We start from the raw sequence: 16855 nt of genomic DNA, 5'->3' as shown, positions 1-16855 counted from the left end.
CACAGGCTCTCTTTTCCTGTTGTGGGCAGTGTTTGGTCCCTGACCTGAATGTAACTATTTTAACAAGGTGTGCTCTGGCCTTCTTGTGAAATGAGACTTGTTGCTGCTGCCACCAGAACTGAGGCCTTGCAAAACTCCTGTGTCTGAAGATGAAGTGTTGGCAGGGATTTGGGACAATATTCTGAGAAAAGGGGTCTGCTATTCTGGGACTGAGGCAAGCATGATAGGGAAGGGTGTTTCTTCAGAAACACAGGGAAGTGGGGCTTTGTATAAAAAGTTAGGTAATGAGTGTCAATGCTAGTTCTTCAAGTGGTCCTGTCTTCATGCTAAGGGATGGGGGAGGGAAATGGAACTTTCCAATTCTTTAGTTCCAGAAATTTCTATGAATGCTGCCTGTCTGGAACACATTCAGAGATGAGCAACTAACCTCCCCACTGTGCACCCCAGGCACTCTTGAGATCACTGTTTCCATGCTGTATGTCCATAGGCTGTTTGCCCTGCCTTCTCTCCAAGAGCAGCCCCAATGCCTCAGATCTCCCACAGCTAAGCATACTGACCTTTAAAACTCTAGGCTTTAATATCTGCTGGTTACAAGAACTCACAAAATTCAGGCCCTCTCACTTTCTAAGCCAATTGCTATGAAGATTCACTTTCCCTTTGTGCGCCCTTGTGTGCTAATCTATCTTTCACCTTCTAAGCAAACTTGGCTCCCTCTCCCCTACAGCAGCCATTATCCATTTCTCTCTAAAGTTACATCTCCACACTTCTTACATTCTTCAGAGTGTCCTTTCTCTCTCTTTAGTTATGGAGTTTGTTCTGCTAGTCCTTAGATCTATTTCTGGGATATTTAGGATGATTTGATAGTTATCTAGTTATATTTGTGGGATGATATGAGCCTGGGGTCCTCCACTCTTCTGCCATTTCCTGCAATCTCAAAATTAAAAACTTTTGTATTGCAAATGATACAACAAGAAAGTGAAGGAAAACTATAGAGTGGGAGAACATGTTTGAAAATCTTATATCTCATATAGGACTTGTATCCAGAATATGTAAAGAACATAATAAAAAGACAATCCAAATAAAATTGAGAAAGGCTTTAAATAAACACATCTTGGGGTGCTTGGTTGGCTCAGTTGGTTAAACATCCAACTCTTGATTTCAGCTGAAGTTGTGATCTCATGGTTTTATGGGTTTGAGGCCTGGGTCGGGCCTGTGCTGATAGTGTGGATCTTGCTTGGGATTCTCTCTCTCCCATTCTCTCTGCCTCTCCCTGCTCGCCCTGTCTCTGTCTCTCTCAAAAACAAATACATAGAATTAAAAAAACTAAGTAAACATATCCTTGGGGTGCCTGGGTGGCTCAGTCGGTTAAGCATATGACTCGGTTTCAGCTCAGGTCATGATCTCATGATTTTGTGGGTTTGAGCCCCACGTCAGGCTCTGTGCTGGCAGTGCAGAGCTTGCTTAGGGTTCTTTCTCTCTCCCTCTCTCTTTGCTCCTTCCCCACTCACACTGTCTCTGTCTCTCTCAAATACATAAATAAAAACTTAAAAAACCCCACATCTCCATAGAAGGTATATAAATAGCCATAAGCCCAAGAAAAGATGCTGAACATTCTAGAAAAATGAAAATCAAAACCATAATGAGATACCACTTCACACATTAAAATGATCATAATAAAAAATATAGGCAACGTGTGCTAGTGAGAATGTGGAGCAATTGAAATCTTCTTGGGGCCCTTTCTCCAGCACTGCTTCAACTCTGGTATCTCCTTTCCATTCTCTACCCGGTAATCAACTGTCTAATTAGCTTTAGGCTGATACATATATATATATATATATATATATATATATATATATATATATGAAATATATGTACATTCCTTATCTTTCTTGCCAAGGACTCCTGGGAGGCGCCTTCTAACATTTCTGCTGTCTTTCATCTAAAAACATCTTTCTCACCAAAGCACCCTGCAGATTCTAGCCTTTTTGACTGTTGTGAATTCTTCCTCTACCTCGTTAACTCATTGGGAATTCTGTGCTTTGCCTAGGACTCCAGTTATCTCTGTTGAAATTGGCAAGTTTTCTATAGGTAAAATTGGATTTTCCTTAAAGTCAATGTCATGTTTTCCTTCCTTCATATAAATCTTGCATTTCTTATTGTCTTGCAAACATTTTCTGTGTGCCTTTTTTCCTGTTTTATAATTTTATTGTAAGAGGGCTAGTTTGGTTCCATTAAATGAAAATATTTCATCTTAACCAAAGTGGAAGCCTTATCTTTTTCCTTAGAATAATGGATATTGTCCAATTAATCCAATAATGATTAGTCCAATTTCTTAAATCAGTCTTTGCAGTAATTAAGTACATGAGAAGGAAACTCCACTTCCAATATGATACAATTTTAAGTTAAGGTGAATTGATGGAGAGTTGATCTTCTGATGGATAAGGCAAGAAGGAGAACTTTAAAAGTATTGAGTTATACCATAGCTTAAGTCTGCTACATATTTTCTTATTTTCAATATTTTTGCATATATTTTGCCAATTTACTTTCTGTAATACACAAAACATCCTGAGTAACCTTTTTTGGGTAAATTACTTCTTATCAAAACATAGTTGGATTGTGTCTGCATTTTAAAATTACTGAATTTTTGTTTTTTGAGGGGGGGGCATTAAGTTCATGTGCATTAAATATCATCATAGTTGTTTTGGTGGTAATTCTGATTCCTTAATTTAGTTTGTTGTATTTTAGTTGTCCGGCTTATTTCTTTTCTTTAATTGAATCAAGATTTCATAGATTCTTTTCCCAATTTTCCATAATGTCTTTGTAACACTTAGGGGAATGTTTATTTTCTAATTAATACAGTCAAAGTTAGAATAGTATCACCTTATGCAGGTAATATGGAATTTTAACATAGTTTACTATTATTGTTTTTTTAAGAGTGATTATATAAAGGAAATTAAAGTACATTTAATGAGCACTGAGTAATGTATAGAATTGTTAAATTGTTTATTGTACACCTGATATATATATATATATATATGTATATGTATATATAATTTATTGCCAAATTGGTTTTCATACAACACCCAGTGCTCATCCCAATAGGTGCCATCCTCAATGCCCATCATCCACTTTCCCCTCCCCCCCCATCAACCCTCAGTTTGTTCTCAGTATTTAAGAGTATCTTATAGTTTGCCCCCTTCCCTCTCTGTAAATTTCCCCCCCCCTTCCTCTACCCCATGGTCTTCTATTAAGTTTCTCAGGATCCACATATGTGTGAAAATATATGGTATCTGTCTTTCTCTGCCTGACTTATTTCACTTAGCATAATACTCTCCAGTTCTGTCCACATTGCTACAAATGGCAGATTTCATTCTTTCTTATTGCCAAGTAGTATTCCATTGTATATATAAACCACATCTTCTTTAACCATTTGTCAGTTGATGGACATTTATGCTCTTTCCATAATTTGGCTATTGTTGAAAGTGCTGCTATAAACATTGGGGTGCAAGTGCCTCTATGCATCAGCACTCCTGTATCCCTTGGGTCAATTCCTAGCAGTGCTATTACGTAGAGTAGATCATAGGGTAGATCCATTTTTAATTTTTTGAGGAAGCTTCACACTGTTTTCCAGAGTAGTTGCACCAGTTTGCACTCCCACCAACAGTGCAGGAGGGTTCCATTTCTCCACCTCCTCTCCAGCATCTATAGTCTCCTGATTTGTTCATTTTAGCCACTCTGACAGGCGTGAGGTGGTATCTCAGTGTAATTTTGATTTGTATTTCCCTGATGAGGAGTAACGTTGAGCATCTTTTCATGTGCCTGTTGGCCATCTGGATGTCTTCTTTAGAATAGTGTCTATTAATATTTTCTGCCCATTTCTTCACGGGATTTTTTGTCTTTCAGGTGTGGAATTTGGTGAGTTCTTTATAGATTTTGGACACTAGCCCTTTATCTGATATGTCATTTGCAAATATCTTCTCCCATTTCATTGGTTGCCTTTTAATTCTGTTGATTGTTTCCTTTGCAGTGCAGAAGATTTTTATCTTCATGAGGTCACAATAGCTCATTTTTTCTTTTCATTCTCTTGCCTTCGGAGATGTGTGTCCAGTAAAAAATTGCTGCGGCTGAGGTCAGAGAGGTTTTTTCCTGCTTTCTCTTGCAGGGTTTTGATGGTTTCCTGTCTCACATTCAGGTCCTTCAACCATTTTGAGTTTATTTTTGTGAATGGTGTAAGAAAGTGGTCTAGTTTCAATCTTCTGCATGTTGCTGTCCAGTTCTCAAAGCACCATTTGTTAAAGAGACTGTCTTTTTTCCATTAGATATTCTTTCCTGCTTTGTCAAAGATTAGTTGGCCATACTTTTGTGGGTCCAATTCTGGGTTTTCTATTCTATTCCATTAGTCTATGAGTCTGTTCTTGTGCCAATACCATACTGTCTTGATGATTACAGCATTGTAGTAGAGGCTAAAGTCTGGGATTGTGATGCCTCCTGCTTTGGTCTTCTCCAAAATTACTTTGGCTATTCGGGGTCTTTTGTGGTTCCATATGAATTTTAGGATTGCTTGTTCTAGCTTCGAGAAGAATGCTGGTTCAATTTTGATTGGGATTGCATTAAATGTGTAGATAGCTTTGGGTAGTATTGACATTTTAATAATATTTATTCTTCCAATCCACGAGCACAGAATGCTTTTCCACTTCTTTATATCCTCTTCATTTCCTTCATAAGCTTTCTATAGTTTTCAGCATACAGATCTTTTACATCTTTGGTTAGGTTTATTCCTAGGTATTTTATGCTTCTTGGTGCAATTGTGAATGGGATCGGTTTCTTTATTTGTCTTTCTGTTGCTTCATTATTGGTTTATAAAAATGCAATTGATTTCTGTACACTAATTTTGTATCCTGCGACTTTGCTGAATTCATGTATCAGTTCTAGCAGACTTTTGGTGGAGTCTGTTGGGTTTTCCATGTAGAGTATCATGTCATCTGCAAAAAGTGAAAGTTTGACTTTATCTTTGCCATTTTTGATGCCTTTGATTTCCTTTTGTTGTCTGATTGCTGATGCTAGAACTTCCAACACTATGTTAAACAACAGCGATGAGAGTGGACATCCTTGTCATGTTCCTGATCTCAGGGGGATAACTTCAGTTTTTCCCCATTCAGGATGATATTAGCTATGGGCTTTTCATAACTGGATTTTATGATGTTTAAGTATGTTCCCTCTATCCCAACTTTCTTGAAGGTTTTTTTATTAAGAAAGGATGCTGTATTTTGTCAAATGCTTTTTCCACATCGATTGACAGGATCATATGGTTCTTATCTTTTCTTTTATTAACATGATGTATCACACTGATTGATTTGTGAATATTGAACCAGTCCTGCAGCCCAGGAATGAATCCCACTTGATCATGTGAATAATTCTTTTTATATGCTGTTGAATTCGATTTGCTAGTATCTTATTGAGAATTTTTGCATCCATATTCATCAGGGATATTAGCCTGTAGTTCTTTTTTTTTTTTTTTTTTTTTGCTGGGTCTCTGTCTAGTTTGGGAATCAAAGTAATGCTGGCTTCATAGGATGAGTCTGGAAGTTTTCCTTCCCTTTCTATCCTTTGCAACAGCTTGAGAAGGATCGGTGTTATTTCTGCTTTAAATGTCTGGCAGAATTCCCCAGGGAAGCCATCTGGTCCAGGACTCTTATTTGTTGGGACATTTTTGATAATTAATTCAATTTTTTCACTAGTTATGGGCCTGTTCAAAATTTCTATTTCTTCCCATTTGAGTTTTGGAAGTGTGTGGGTGTTTAGGAATTTGTCCATTTCTTCCAGGTTATCCAGTTTTTTGGCATGTAATTTTTCATAGTATTCACTGATAATTGTTTGTATCTCTGAGGGATTGGTTGTAATAATTCCATTTTCATTGATGATTTTATCTATTTGGGTCACCTCCCTTTTCTTTTTGAAGAAGCCTGGCGAGAGGTTTATGAATTTTGTTTATTTTTTCAAAAAACCAACTCTTGGTTTCCTTGGTCTCCTCTACTGTTTTTTGTTTTTGTTTTTGTTTTTTTGTTTTGTTTTTTTGTTTTTTTGTTTTGTTTTGTTTTTTTGCCATTCTTGGATTCTATACTGTTTATTTCTGTTCTGATCCTTATTATTTCTCTTCTTCTGCTGGGTTTGGGGTGTCTTTGCTGTTCTGCCTCAATTTCCCTTAGGTGTGCTGTTAGAGTTTGTATTTGGGATTTTTCTTGTTTCTTGAGATAGGCCTGGATTGCAATGTATTTTCCTCTCAGGACTGCCTTCACTGCATCCCAAAGCATTTGGTGTTGTATTTTCATTTTCATTTGTTTCCATATTTTAAAAAATTTCTTCTCTAATTGCCTGGTTGACCCATTTATTCTTTAGTAGGACGTTTTTTTTTAAACTCCATGGTTTTGGAGGTTTTCCAGACTTTTCCTGTGGTTGATTTCAAGCTTCATAGCATTGTGGCCTGAAAGTGTACATGGTATGATCTCAATTCTTTTATACTTATGAAGGGCTATTTTGTGACCCAGTATGTAATCTATCTTGGAGAATGTTCCATGCACACTGGAGAAAATATATTTTGTTGCTTTGGGATGCAGATTCTAAACATATCTGTCAAGTCCATTGGTCCAACGTATCATTCAGGGCCCTTGTTTCTTTATGGATTCTCTGTCTAGATGATCTATCCATTGTTGTAAGTGGAGTATTAAAGTCCCCTGCAATTACCACATTCTAATCAATAAGGTTGCTTATGTTTGTGATTGTTTTATGTATTTGGGGGCTCCCGTATTTGGTGTATAGACATTTATAATCGTTAGCTCTTCCTGATGGATAGACCCTGTAATGATTATATAATACCCTTCTTCATCTCTTGTTACAGTCTTTAATTTAAAATCTAGTGTGTCTGATATAAGTATGGTTACTCCAGCTTTCTTTTGACTTCCAGTAGCATGATAGATAGTTCCCTCAATCCCCTCACATTCAATCTGAAGGTGTCCTCAGGTCTAAAATGAGTCTCTTGTAGACAGCAAATAGATGGGTCTTGTTTTTTTTGTTTTTTTGTTTTTTTTTTTTAAATCATTCTGATTCCCTATGTCTTTAGATTGGAGCATTTAGTCCATTTACATTCAGTGTTATTATTGAAAAATATGGGTTTAGAGTCATTGTGATATCTGTAGGTTTCATGCTTGTTAGTGATGTCTTTGGTACTTTGTGATCCTTGCAACATTTCACTCACAGAGTCCCCCTTAGGATCTCTTGTAGGGCTGGTTTAGTGGTGATGAATTTCTGCAGTTTTTGTTTGTTTGGAAAAACCTTTATCTCTCCTTCTATTCTGAAAGACAGACTTGCTGAATAAAGGATTCTTGGCTGCATATTTTTCCTGTTCATCACATGAAGATTGTTAAGGTCCATTTATCCCTAGCTGGTTTCAGAATTCTCTCTTGTATTTTGCCAGTTTCACTATGATATGAAGATCAATTCAAGTTACATCTGAAGGGAGTTCTCTGTGCCTCTTGGATTTCAATGCCTGTTTCCTTCCCCAGATCAGGGAAATTCTCAGCTATGATTCATTCAAGTACACCTTCAGCCCCTTTCTCTCTGTTTTATTTTTCTGGAATTCCTATGATATGGATATTGTTCTGTTGATTGCATCACTTAGTTCTCCAATTCTCCCTTCATACTCCTGGATTTTTTTTGTCTCTTTTTCTTAGCTTCCTCTTTTTCCATAATTTTATCTTTTAATTCACCTATTCTCCCCTCTGCCTTTTCAATCCATGCTGTGGTTGCCTCTATTTTAGTTTTCACTTCATTTATAGCATATTTTTAATTCATCAAGACTATTTTTTTAGTCCCTTGATCTCTGTAGCAATATATTCTCTGCTGTCCTCTATGCTTTTTTTCAAGCCTAGCAATTAATTTTATGACTATAATTCTAAATTCTTGTTCAGTTATGTTGCTTAAATCGTTTTTGATCAAATTGTTAGCTGTCTCTCCTTCCTGGAATTTCTTTTGAGGAGAATTCTTCCGTTTAGTCATTTTGGCTAGTTTTCTGTCCCTTATGCATTTTAAAAACTTGTTGTGTGTTCTGTACCTGCGAGCCCTGCTATATTATAGGATGGTCATACACTATCCAGGGCCTTGCCCTTCAGGAGGTGTTTTCTTTGGAGATTGTTACTTGCTGTCTTTTTGTGACTTTGGTTATTTTATTACCCTACTCATAGTGATATTTTGGACCCTCCACCAAGTGTGCTTTGATTTGTTCCTTGGAGTAGCCCTTTTCTCCATTTTTCCCATTTTCCTCCCGTTAGATTCAGTCTCTTTTCCTCCAAGGCTCCAGGGTTAAAAATCCTTTGGCTTCTGCACTTCTTTCTTTGAAAGATGTGGGAAGTATGGGTCCCCCTACTTCTCCACCATGTTGGTCCTGGTTTTTTTTGTTCTTTAGAGGAAACTCTACAGTTGTAGAAGCACCTCCACATTTCATTGCCTTCAGCCACTCCCCAGAATTATTTACATTGGTTCCCAGTCATGTTTGGTCAACTCTGGAGTCTTGAGTATTTCTACAGTTATTCAACATCCTGATTCAGTCACAGGGCTGTGAGGCAGAGCTGTAAGTTGTATCTCTGCCTTTCATCCACAGTCTTCCTTATGAGGCCTGCTTGGTGGTCACAAGACAAATAGATCTCTGCACTGGCCACCAAAATCTAAGTTTATGTGGAAGCCTTCATTGCATTCAGACATGTATACATCCAATCAGTCTTAACACCTTACTCTCTCCAACTATGTCCCTGAAACAGCACCCACCTGTTATATTGTACACTTGAAAGTAATGTAACACTATATGTTGATTATACTTAAGTAAAAAAAGGAAATTAAATAAAAAGGGAACAAAAAATTTTTAAATAAAAGTAAGCACCAGTAATGGCTATAATTTTTTAATCAAATCATTTTTAACAGTTCTTTCTTTTTACTGTAATTTTTAATTTTTTTTACATTTTATTTATTTTTGATAGAGAGACAAAGCATAAGTGGGGGAGGGGCAGAGAGAGAGGGAGACACAGAATTCAAAGCAGGCTCCAGGCTCCAAGCTGCCAGCACAGAGCCCAAAGTGGGGCTCGAACTCACAAACTGCGAGATCATGACCTGAGCTGAAGTCAGACGCTTAACCGACTGAGCCACCCAGGCACTCTTACTCTAATTTTTAAATTTAAAAATTTAGTAGATATTAATATCAGTTTAATATGTTTTAAGTAGCAGTTCATAAAAGGGAATATAATAGAAAAATATGTTCAAATATAACACATAAAGATTAAAAATATACCTAAAGATTAAATACAAGTTTATATTAATATTGAGCTTCTAAAAATATATAACCACTTTGGGGCATAGTCACAGAATACTGGAAAACATTTTTATTTTTTTTAATATTTAAAAAATGTTTTTAGTTTTTAAAACACTTTTAAATATATATTGTTTATTCTATGACTGTATTATTTGAATCCAAAATTTTTGTTATTGAAATTACTAATAAACTTTGAGTATCAGTTTTGAAAATGTTAAAATATATTCTCGTGTTTTCAGAGAAAGGTCAAAACATACCTGCAAAACGACATGCTGCTCCTGAAAAAAATGGCCTCTTAATCAGTTTCTACATTTTTCTACCTTTCCTTATTTTAATTGCCATTATTGCTCTTAAATGGAATAAAATAAGATTTTGGAACAGAGTGGAAACAGTAAGTGGAGAGTAAGTAAATCTATTATTTTTAAAAATTAATATTAAAATCCATTTGGGGAATAACTAAAATGTAACTCAGAATACAATAAGTAGGCCTTAAAAATGTTGAATTTGGATCTTGGATGAATTTGGTTAGGATTTATAAATATTGAGGCTTGTTATATACCACAGTTTTTCAGATTTCAAGTAGTCATTCCTTTTCTTATAGGTCCAGAAATAACCAAAGGTACTTAGTAAATTCACAGTGCCTCTCAAATTGAAAGCCATGTTTGCTACACAGTCTTGTCTACTAGCTAAGCAATCTCCTTTTGTTTGTTTTTTTGGCATTGACATTCAGTTGTGTCAAGGAGATTAATAGAATTAGAGACTAATAGAGATAGAGAGGTAGAGAAAGCCATGTTTGCTATACTTGCTTGTCTACTACCTAACCAATCTCATTTTTTTCCTTTTTTTTTTTGACGTTGACATTCACTTGTGCCAAGGAGATTAATAGAGATAGAGAAGGAAATTTTGTGAATTAAAGAGGTAGAAGTTGAGAAAAATGTTTAAAAACGTGATAGGAAAAGGAGAATACAGATGACAATGCCCATTTTACACTTATTTAATATTGCTCATCTGTTTCTAAAATTAGAACTAAGTTACTTGAAATGGACACCAAAATAAATCTAGTTAATATCTGTCACCATACATGGTTACAAAATTTTATTTTCTTGTGATGAAAACTTAAGATCTATTGTCTTGGCAAGTTTCAAATATGCAATACTTTATTATTATCACCATGTTATACATTATATATTCATGATTTATTTTATAACTGGGAAGTTTCTACCTTTACCCCCTTCACTCATTTACTTATCCCACAACCCCAACTTTGGTAATCACCAATTTGTTCTGATTATCTATGGGCTTGCTTTTGTTTTGTTTTGTTTTTTTAAAATTTGATTCCACACGTAAGTGAGATAGTATGGTAGTTGTTTTTCTCTAACTTATTTCACTTACACACAGATTTTTTCTTTACCATATCACCAACACAAGTCACAGTTTTGCTCCATGGATATTCAGGAAAAAGAATGCAGAAGTAAAGATAAATGCATCTCATTATTCTATGTGGAAGGAAAATGTCTCTGTTTCTCACTTGTGAAAATAAAGATAAAATAATGATATAAAGCTTCCATCAAAAAACCTCTTAAGATAGTGGATTTATAGGAAACATACCTCAAAATAGACCATATATGAAAAACCCACACCTAATATCATACTCAAAGATGAAACTTTGAGAACTTTTCCTCTAGGCTTAGCAACAAGGCATCCACTTTTGCCACTTTTGTCAACATAGTACTGGAAGTCCTAGCCATAGCAATTAGACAACAGCAACAAAAAAGTTTTTAATCCAAATTAGTAAGGAAAAAGTAAAATTGTCACTCTGCAAATGACAGGGTACCATATATGGAAAAGCCTAAAGACTAAATCAAAAAATTGTTATAACTAATAAATGAATTCAGCAAAGTTGAAGTATACAAAATTAATATACACAAATCAGTTGTGATTATATACAATAATAATGAAGTAGCAGAAAGAGAAATTAAGGAAATAACTCCATATGCAATTGGAACAAAAAGAATAAAATACCTAGGAATAAACTTAACCAAAGAAGTGAAAGAACTTTACTCTGAAAACTAAGACATTGATGAAATAAATTGAAAATGACACAAATAGAAAGATATTTTGTGCACATGGATTGGAAGAATTAGTATTGTTAAAATATCCATACTACCCAAAGCTGACTACAGGTTAAATACAATCCCGATCAAATTACCAGTGGCATTTTTTACAGAACTAGAACAAACACTAAAATTTTTATAGGACCACCAAAGGCCACAAATAGTCAAATCAATCTTGAGAAAGAAGAACGATGCTAGAGGTATCACGATCCCAGATTTCAAGATATACTACAAAGCTGTAGTAATCAAAACAGTATGGTGTTATCACAAAAATAGACACATCAATCAATGGAACAAAATGAAAAGCACAGAAATAAACCCATGATTATACGGACAATTAATCTGCAACCAAGGAGTCTCTTAGAATAGGCAATGAGAAAAAGTCTCTGCAACAAATGGTGCTGGAGAAACTGGACAGCTACATGTAAAAGAATAAAACCAGACCACTTTCTTATACAATGCACAAAAAACAAAATGGATTAAAGACCTAAATATGAGACCTGAAACCATAAAAATCCTACAAGAAAACATAGGCAGTAATTTCTTTGACATTGATCGTAGTAACATTTTTCTAGATATGTCTCCTCAGACAAAGGAAATAAAAGCAAGAATAAACTATTGAGACTACACCAAAATAAGCCTATGCACAGTGACAGAAACCATCAAGAAAACAAAAAAGCAACCTATTGAATGGGAGAAGACATTCCTAAATGATATATTAGATAAGTGATTAATATCTAAAATACATAAAGAATTTATACAATTGAATACCAAAAAACCCCACAAATAATCTGATTAAAATATGGGCAGAGAACCTGAATAGATATTTTTCCAAAGAAAATATACAGATAGTAAACAGACAAATGAAAAGATGTTCAACATCACTAATCATTAGGAAAATGTAAATCAAAACCACAATGAGATATGGCCTTACACCTGTCATAATGGCTAGAATCAAATCAAAACAAAACAAAACAAAAAAACAAGAAATGACAAGTGTTGGCAAATATGTAGAGAAAGAAAAAAACAAACCTTGTGCACTCTTGGTGGGAATGTAAATAGGTGCAGGTATTGTGGAAAACAGTAAAACTAAAAAGAAAATACCTAGAAGATATTACACTAAATGAAATAAGTCAGACTGAGAAGACAAATTTCATGAGTCCACTTATAAGTGGAAAAAATAATGAATAAACAAACAGAAAGCAGAATCAGACCTATAAATACAAAGAACAAATTAATGGTTGCCAGAGGGGAGTGGAGTTGAAGGGTTGGAGAAAATGGGTAAATGGGAGAGAAGATGTAGACTTTTACTAATGGCATGAATAAGTCACGGTAATAAAAGACACAGCATAGAAAATATAGTCACTGACATTGTAATAGTGCTGTACTAGGACAGATGGTAGGTGCACTTGTGGTGAACATAGCATAATGTATACACTTGTCAAGTCACTAAGTTGTACACCTAAAATTAATGTAACGTTGTGTGTCAACTATACTCCAAAAAGAGAGAAAAACATAAAATTACAATGGTTTCTAACCCTAATTAATGCTATTTCTTTTTCACAGATCTATATCAGAAGACAACAATAGTAACAGCAACCAGTCATCAAGTTAAAGGTAAATTGAAGGAATAAAATTATTGAAAATGATATAATTCGTAAAATAGTTTTAAAAATTTAACAATACCTCAGTGTAAAAAAACTATTATTCCATATTCCTTAATCGTGATTGCTATTTATCATTATCATATACTAAAAAAAGACTAAAAACATTTAATAATTTTGCTTTTTGTTTTTTTTTTTAATTTTTTTTTTAACATTTGGATTTATTTTTGAGACAGAGAGAGACAGAGCATGAACAGGGGAGGGGCAGAGAGAGAGGGAGTCACAGAATCTGAAACAGGCTCCAGGTTCTGAGCTGTCAGCACAGAGCCGGACGCGAGGCTGGAACTCATGGACCGTGAGATCATGACCTGAGCTGAAGTCGGACGCTTAACCGACCAAGCCACCCAGGAGCCCCAATAATTTTGTTTTATATTAACTTATAAATATTTAATGTTAACTAATATTAGCCAGAGATTTATTAACCAACATTTTGGTAATAAGAAATGACTTTAAAGAGATTTTAAATATGTTCTTAAAATATTTATGAGCCATCGTGCATCCTGCTCCCACATTTAAGGTTCTAATTTGATAGATTTACACAGATTGACTCCCAGCATTTATATTTTTCCTCACTAAGCCTGCACAGTTATTGTTAGCCTTATTTTAGAAATTAGGAAACAAACATGAAAAATTTAAATAATTATCCATGTGTAGAGAATTTTAGTAAATTTTGAAGCTGGAGTTTCATTTAAGACAACCAGACTCCAAGGATTAACTCTTAAAGAACTCAACATCTGGGGACATCTGGGTGGCTTAGTCAATTAAGTGTCCAACTCTTGATTTCAGCTCAGGTCATGATCTCATGGTCGTGAGATTGAGCCCTACTTCAGGCTCTGGTCTGGGAGTAGAGTCTGCTTGAGATTTTCTTTCTCCTCCCTCTGCCCCTCCCTTGCTTGTGCATTCTCTCACTCTCAAAAAATCCCCCGAAACAACAAAAGAAACAACAACAACAACACACACACACACACACACACACACACAGAATTTTGACACATGTAGCATGAGGTATGACTGGTGAAGGGAAATGAAATTTACATTTATTGAGGACCAATTAGATGTCAGGCAAAATGATAAATGCATTGTCCCTCCAGAGAAGAGAGACAAATTCTTTACTATGAGAAGGGGTAACATTGGCATTTGCATAGATTCAATATATCTATCTGTATATTTTCTGTATGTGTATATACATATATATATACATACAGATGTATCTGAATATATCTGACATATCTGAATATGTATGTATATATTCAAATGTATAAGTCATATACATAAAGAAATCATAATATTTTACATTTTAGACCTATCACTGGGAGTAAATGGAAGAATTAAAAATTCAACCATGAATGAAAATAAGAGTTCATCCAATTACTAATCAGCCATTCCTCCTTATCTGACCTTGATGGAGAGTTAAGTCAATGGATCTCTGTTTCCCTATCTGCCACCAAAACAAACAAACAAACAAACAAACAAAACACTAACTACTATCCTCCATGTAAAATAGTCTTATTTCTCAGTAGGGAGAGTTGGGAGAGTTGGTGGTGAGGGAGGAGGTGGATATTGGTTTTAAATATAATTGAATGAGTGGGCCCTATTCAGCAAGAGATGTGTAAACAAAGTATTGGAGGAAGTTGCAAGTATTGACTCCGTTTATTTATTTAAAAGGAGGTACTTGAATTCCCAGGTTCAGTTCACATGGGACTTTTATTTAAATGTAAAGGATACAGTGCAAGAGAGAGTGCGGGCAAATTGGGCACCGGAGAGATATCTCATGCACAAGGCCTCAAGGTTCCTTTAAATTTTAAACAGTCCATTATAAATTCCACTGCCAATGTCTTGGCAAAAAGTGAAACCAAGCATCCAGGCTTTCCTAGAGATAAAGCTAGAGCTTTTCCATTCCGGCTGTAAATCAACTCCTTACAGAGGCATAGAGCTGGCAGAGGTCGCCATGCCTATATCTAGGCAGGAGCTTTCCAAGCATGTGAATGATCCAATGAAAAAATAAGTCAGAAATGTTTGATGATTAACAGTGATGTCAGTTTAGCTGGAGCAGAGTTAGCAAGGGGACTGTGGTCGTGAGCAGGTCAGACAGTAAAACTCTTGTAGGCTGTTGGAAGTGTGAGGGCTGTGTTTTATTCTGAGAGGAAATCATTGGAAGATTAATGTCCAAGACTTCCACTTTAAAAGGCTGGTTTGTTAAAATAAATAAATTAAAAAAAGACTGATTTGTTGAAAACAGTTTGTATGATGGCAAGAGGAGAAGTGGAGAAACCAGTTGGTGGAGAAACTACTGTAATAATCCAGGAGGGAAAGGATGGTACCTCAGACCAGGGGTAGTAAAGATGGTTTTAGGAATAAATTTTGAAGGATACCAACAGAATGAACTGGCAGCTTCAATATAAAGTGTAAGAAAATGTGCTTAAATAACGTTTATTGATAAAGCAGCAAGATAAGCAAGGTTAAATGTAAACACAGACCTGTTTTCAAATTTATGCTCTTATTACATTTTAAAATTTATATTAAAATTTATGAATGTTGCAAGAGAAAATCTACATGGATAATTGTGAACCAAGACAAATGTTTGGCATGCCATGATGAGGAGCATGTTTTCTCACACACGAGAAAGTATTTCTCATATAAAGTATTTTTGAAGTAGTAAGGGAGGGATTCAGCATGATATGGTTGGCTTTTTTACATATTTAGGGAAAAAGTCAGACTCAGTAAGAACTGGAGGCTAGTGAATCAACTCCGACTGTATGTATATGGGCCACCTTTTGGAAAGGCACAGAGGGCTTCTTGAAATACTCTTCCTATGAAGATAAAAATAGACAAATTAATAGTTACTTATTTCTTCACATATTCTACTGTTCTTTTCCTCTCTGTTTCCTTGCTGGTGACTTTCTTTTATCCATGTGAAGTGTAGAAACTGTGTAAATATAATGCTTGTGAATATGACTTTTAATATTTCCTTTTACTGTGGCTATCACAGACAACTTGGGAAAAAAACAGGTTTACACATTTCGTGAAACACAGGTCTAGATTGTGACACTATAATCAGTGTCTCATATACAAATGATTTGCTATACTTCTAGTTGTCTAGTAAAATGAGATCACTTTTATTAACAATTAAAATTCAGCATATCTCTTTCTGTATTTGTTTTACAACAGTGACTAAACAATGCCAAAAAGCCATAGGTTGGAAAAAGGATATTACCAAGATGCTAACCATTAATTGACCTGATTCAAGAATAAAAAAACAAACAAACTATTCTCTCCTTTTGTTATGGCTTAAAGCTTTTCAACTTCACAAACAAAAATAAATCCTGAGAGTGAAAGTATGTAGGTTTGTGTCTATTGATTCTTCTACATGTTGTGATCCTTTATGGGAAAATAAGCAACTTTTGAACCAGAGAAGTTGTCACATCCCCAGATGTGAACATTCCTTATTCACTGAGGACACCCCACAGTCCACACCTCTCCCAACTGCCCATGATTCCCTGCTCTATCCCTTCCAGACTTAGGGATATTGAGAGGAAATGTTGCCAGGTAAGGCCAGCCCCAGAACGAACTCCTAGACACTAACATCCATTCCATCTCCAGGGAATTGCTCCAGCTGTGTTTCTGGTCATAGATAACTGTTGTGTCTCCAGGTGAGAATTCTGTGGCCTCATGTAATATGGGATCTAGGATATATCATTGTCCTTTGGGGAAGACAGACTTGC

At 35.4% G+C, this 16855-nt stretch overlaps 1 protein-coding gene across 5 annotated transcripts in view; it reads left to right on the top strand.

Annotated features, from left to right (window-relative positions):
* Positions 1-16471, top strand: part of LOC101097721 (A disintegrin and metallopeptidase domain 3) — a 149596-nt gene extending 133125 nt beyond the window's left edge. For 3 of the 5 annotated variants that reach the window (XM_011281509.4, XM_011281510.4, XM_019828530.2), the window contains 3 exons: positions 9595-9757; positions 13036-13086; positions 16302-16471. In XM_011281509.4, the coding sequence (XP_011279811.1) occupies positions 9595-9757; positions 13036-13084 (212 nt within the window). In that variant the 3' untranslated portion in view covers positions 13085-13086; positions 16302-16471. Of the gene's footprint in view, positions 1-9594; positions 9758-13035; positions 13087-14434 lie in introns of those variants that run through there. The other 2 variants (XM_045055533.1, XR_006596507.1) reach the window with 2 other exon arrangements.
* The last annotated feature ends 384 nt before the right edge of the window (positions 16472-16855 follow it).

The sequence above is a fragment of the Felis catus genome, chromosome B1, assembly GCF_018350175.1.
Source record: "Felis catus isolate Fca126 chromosome B1, F.catus_Fca126_mat1.0, whole genome shotgun sequence".
Lineage (NCBI taxonomy): Eukaryota > Metazoa > Chordata > Mammalia > Carnivora > Felidae > Felis > Felis catus.
This window is presented reverse-complemented; position numbering and strand designations above follow the sequence as displayed.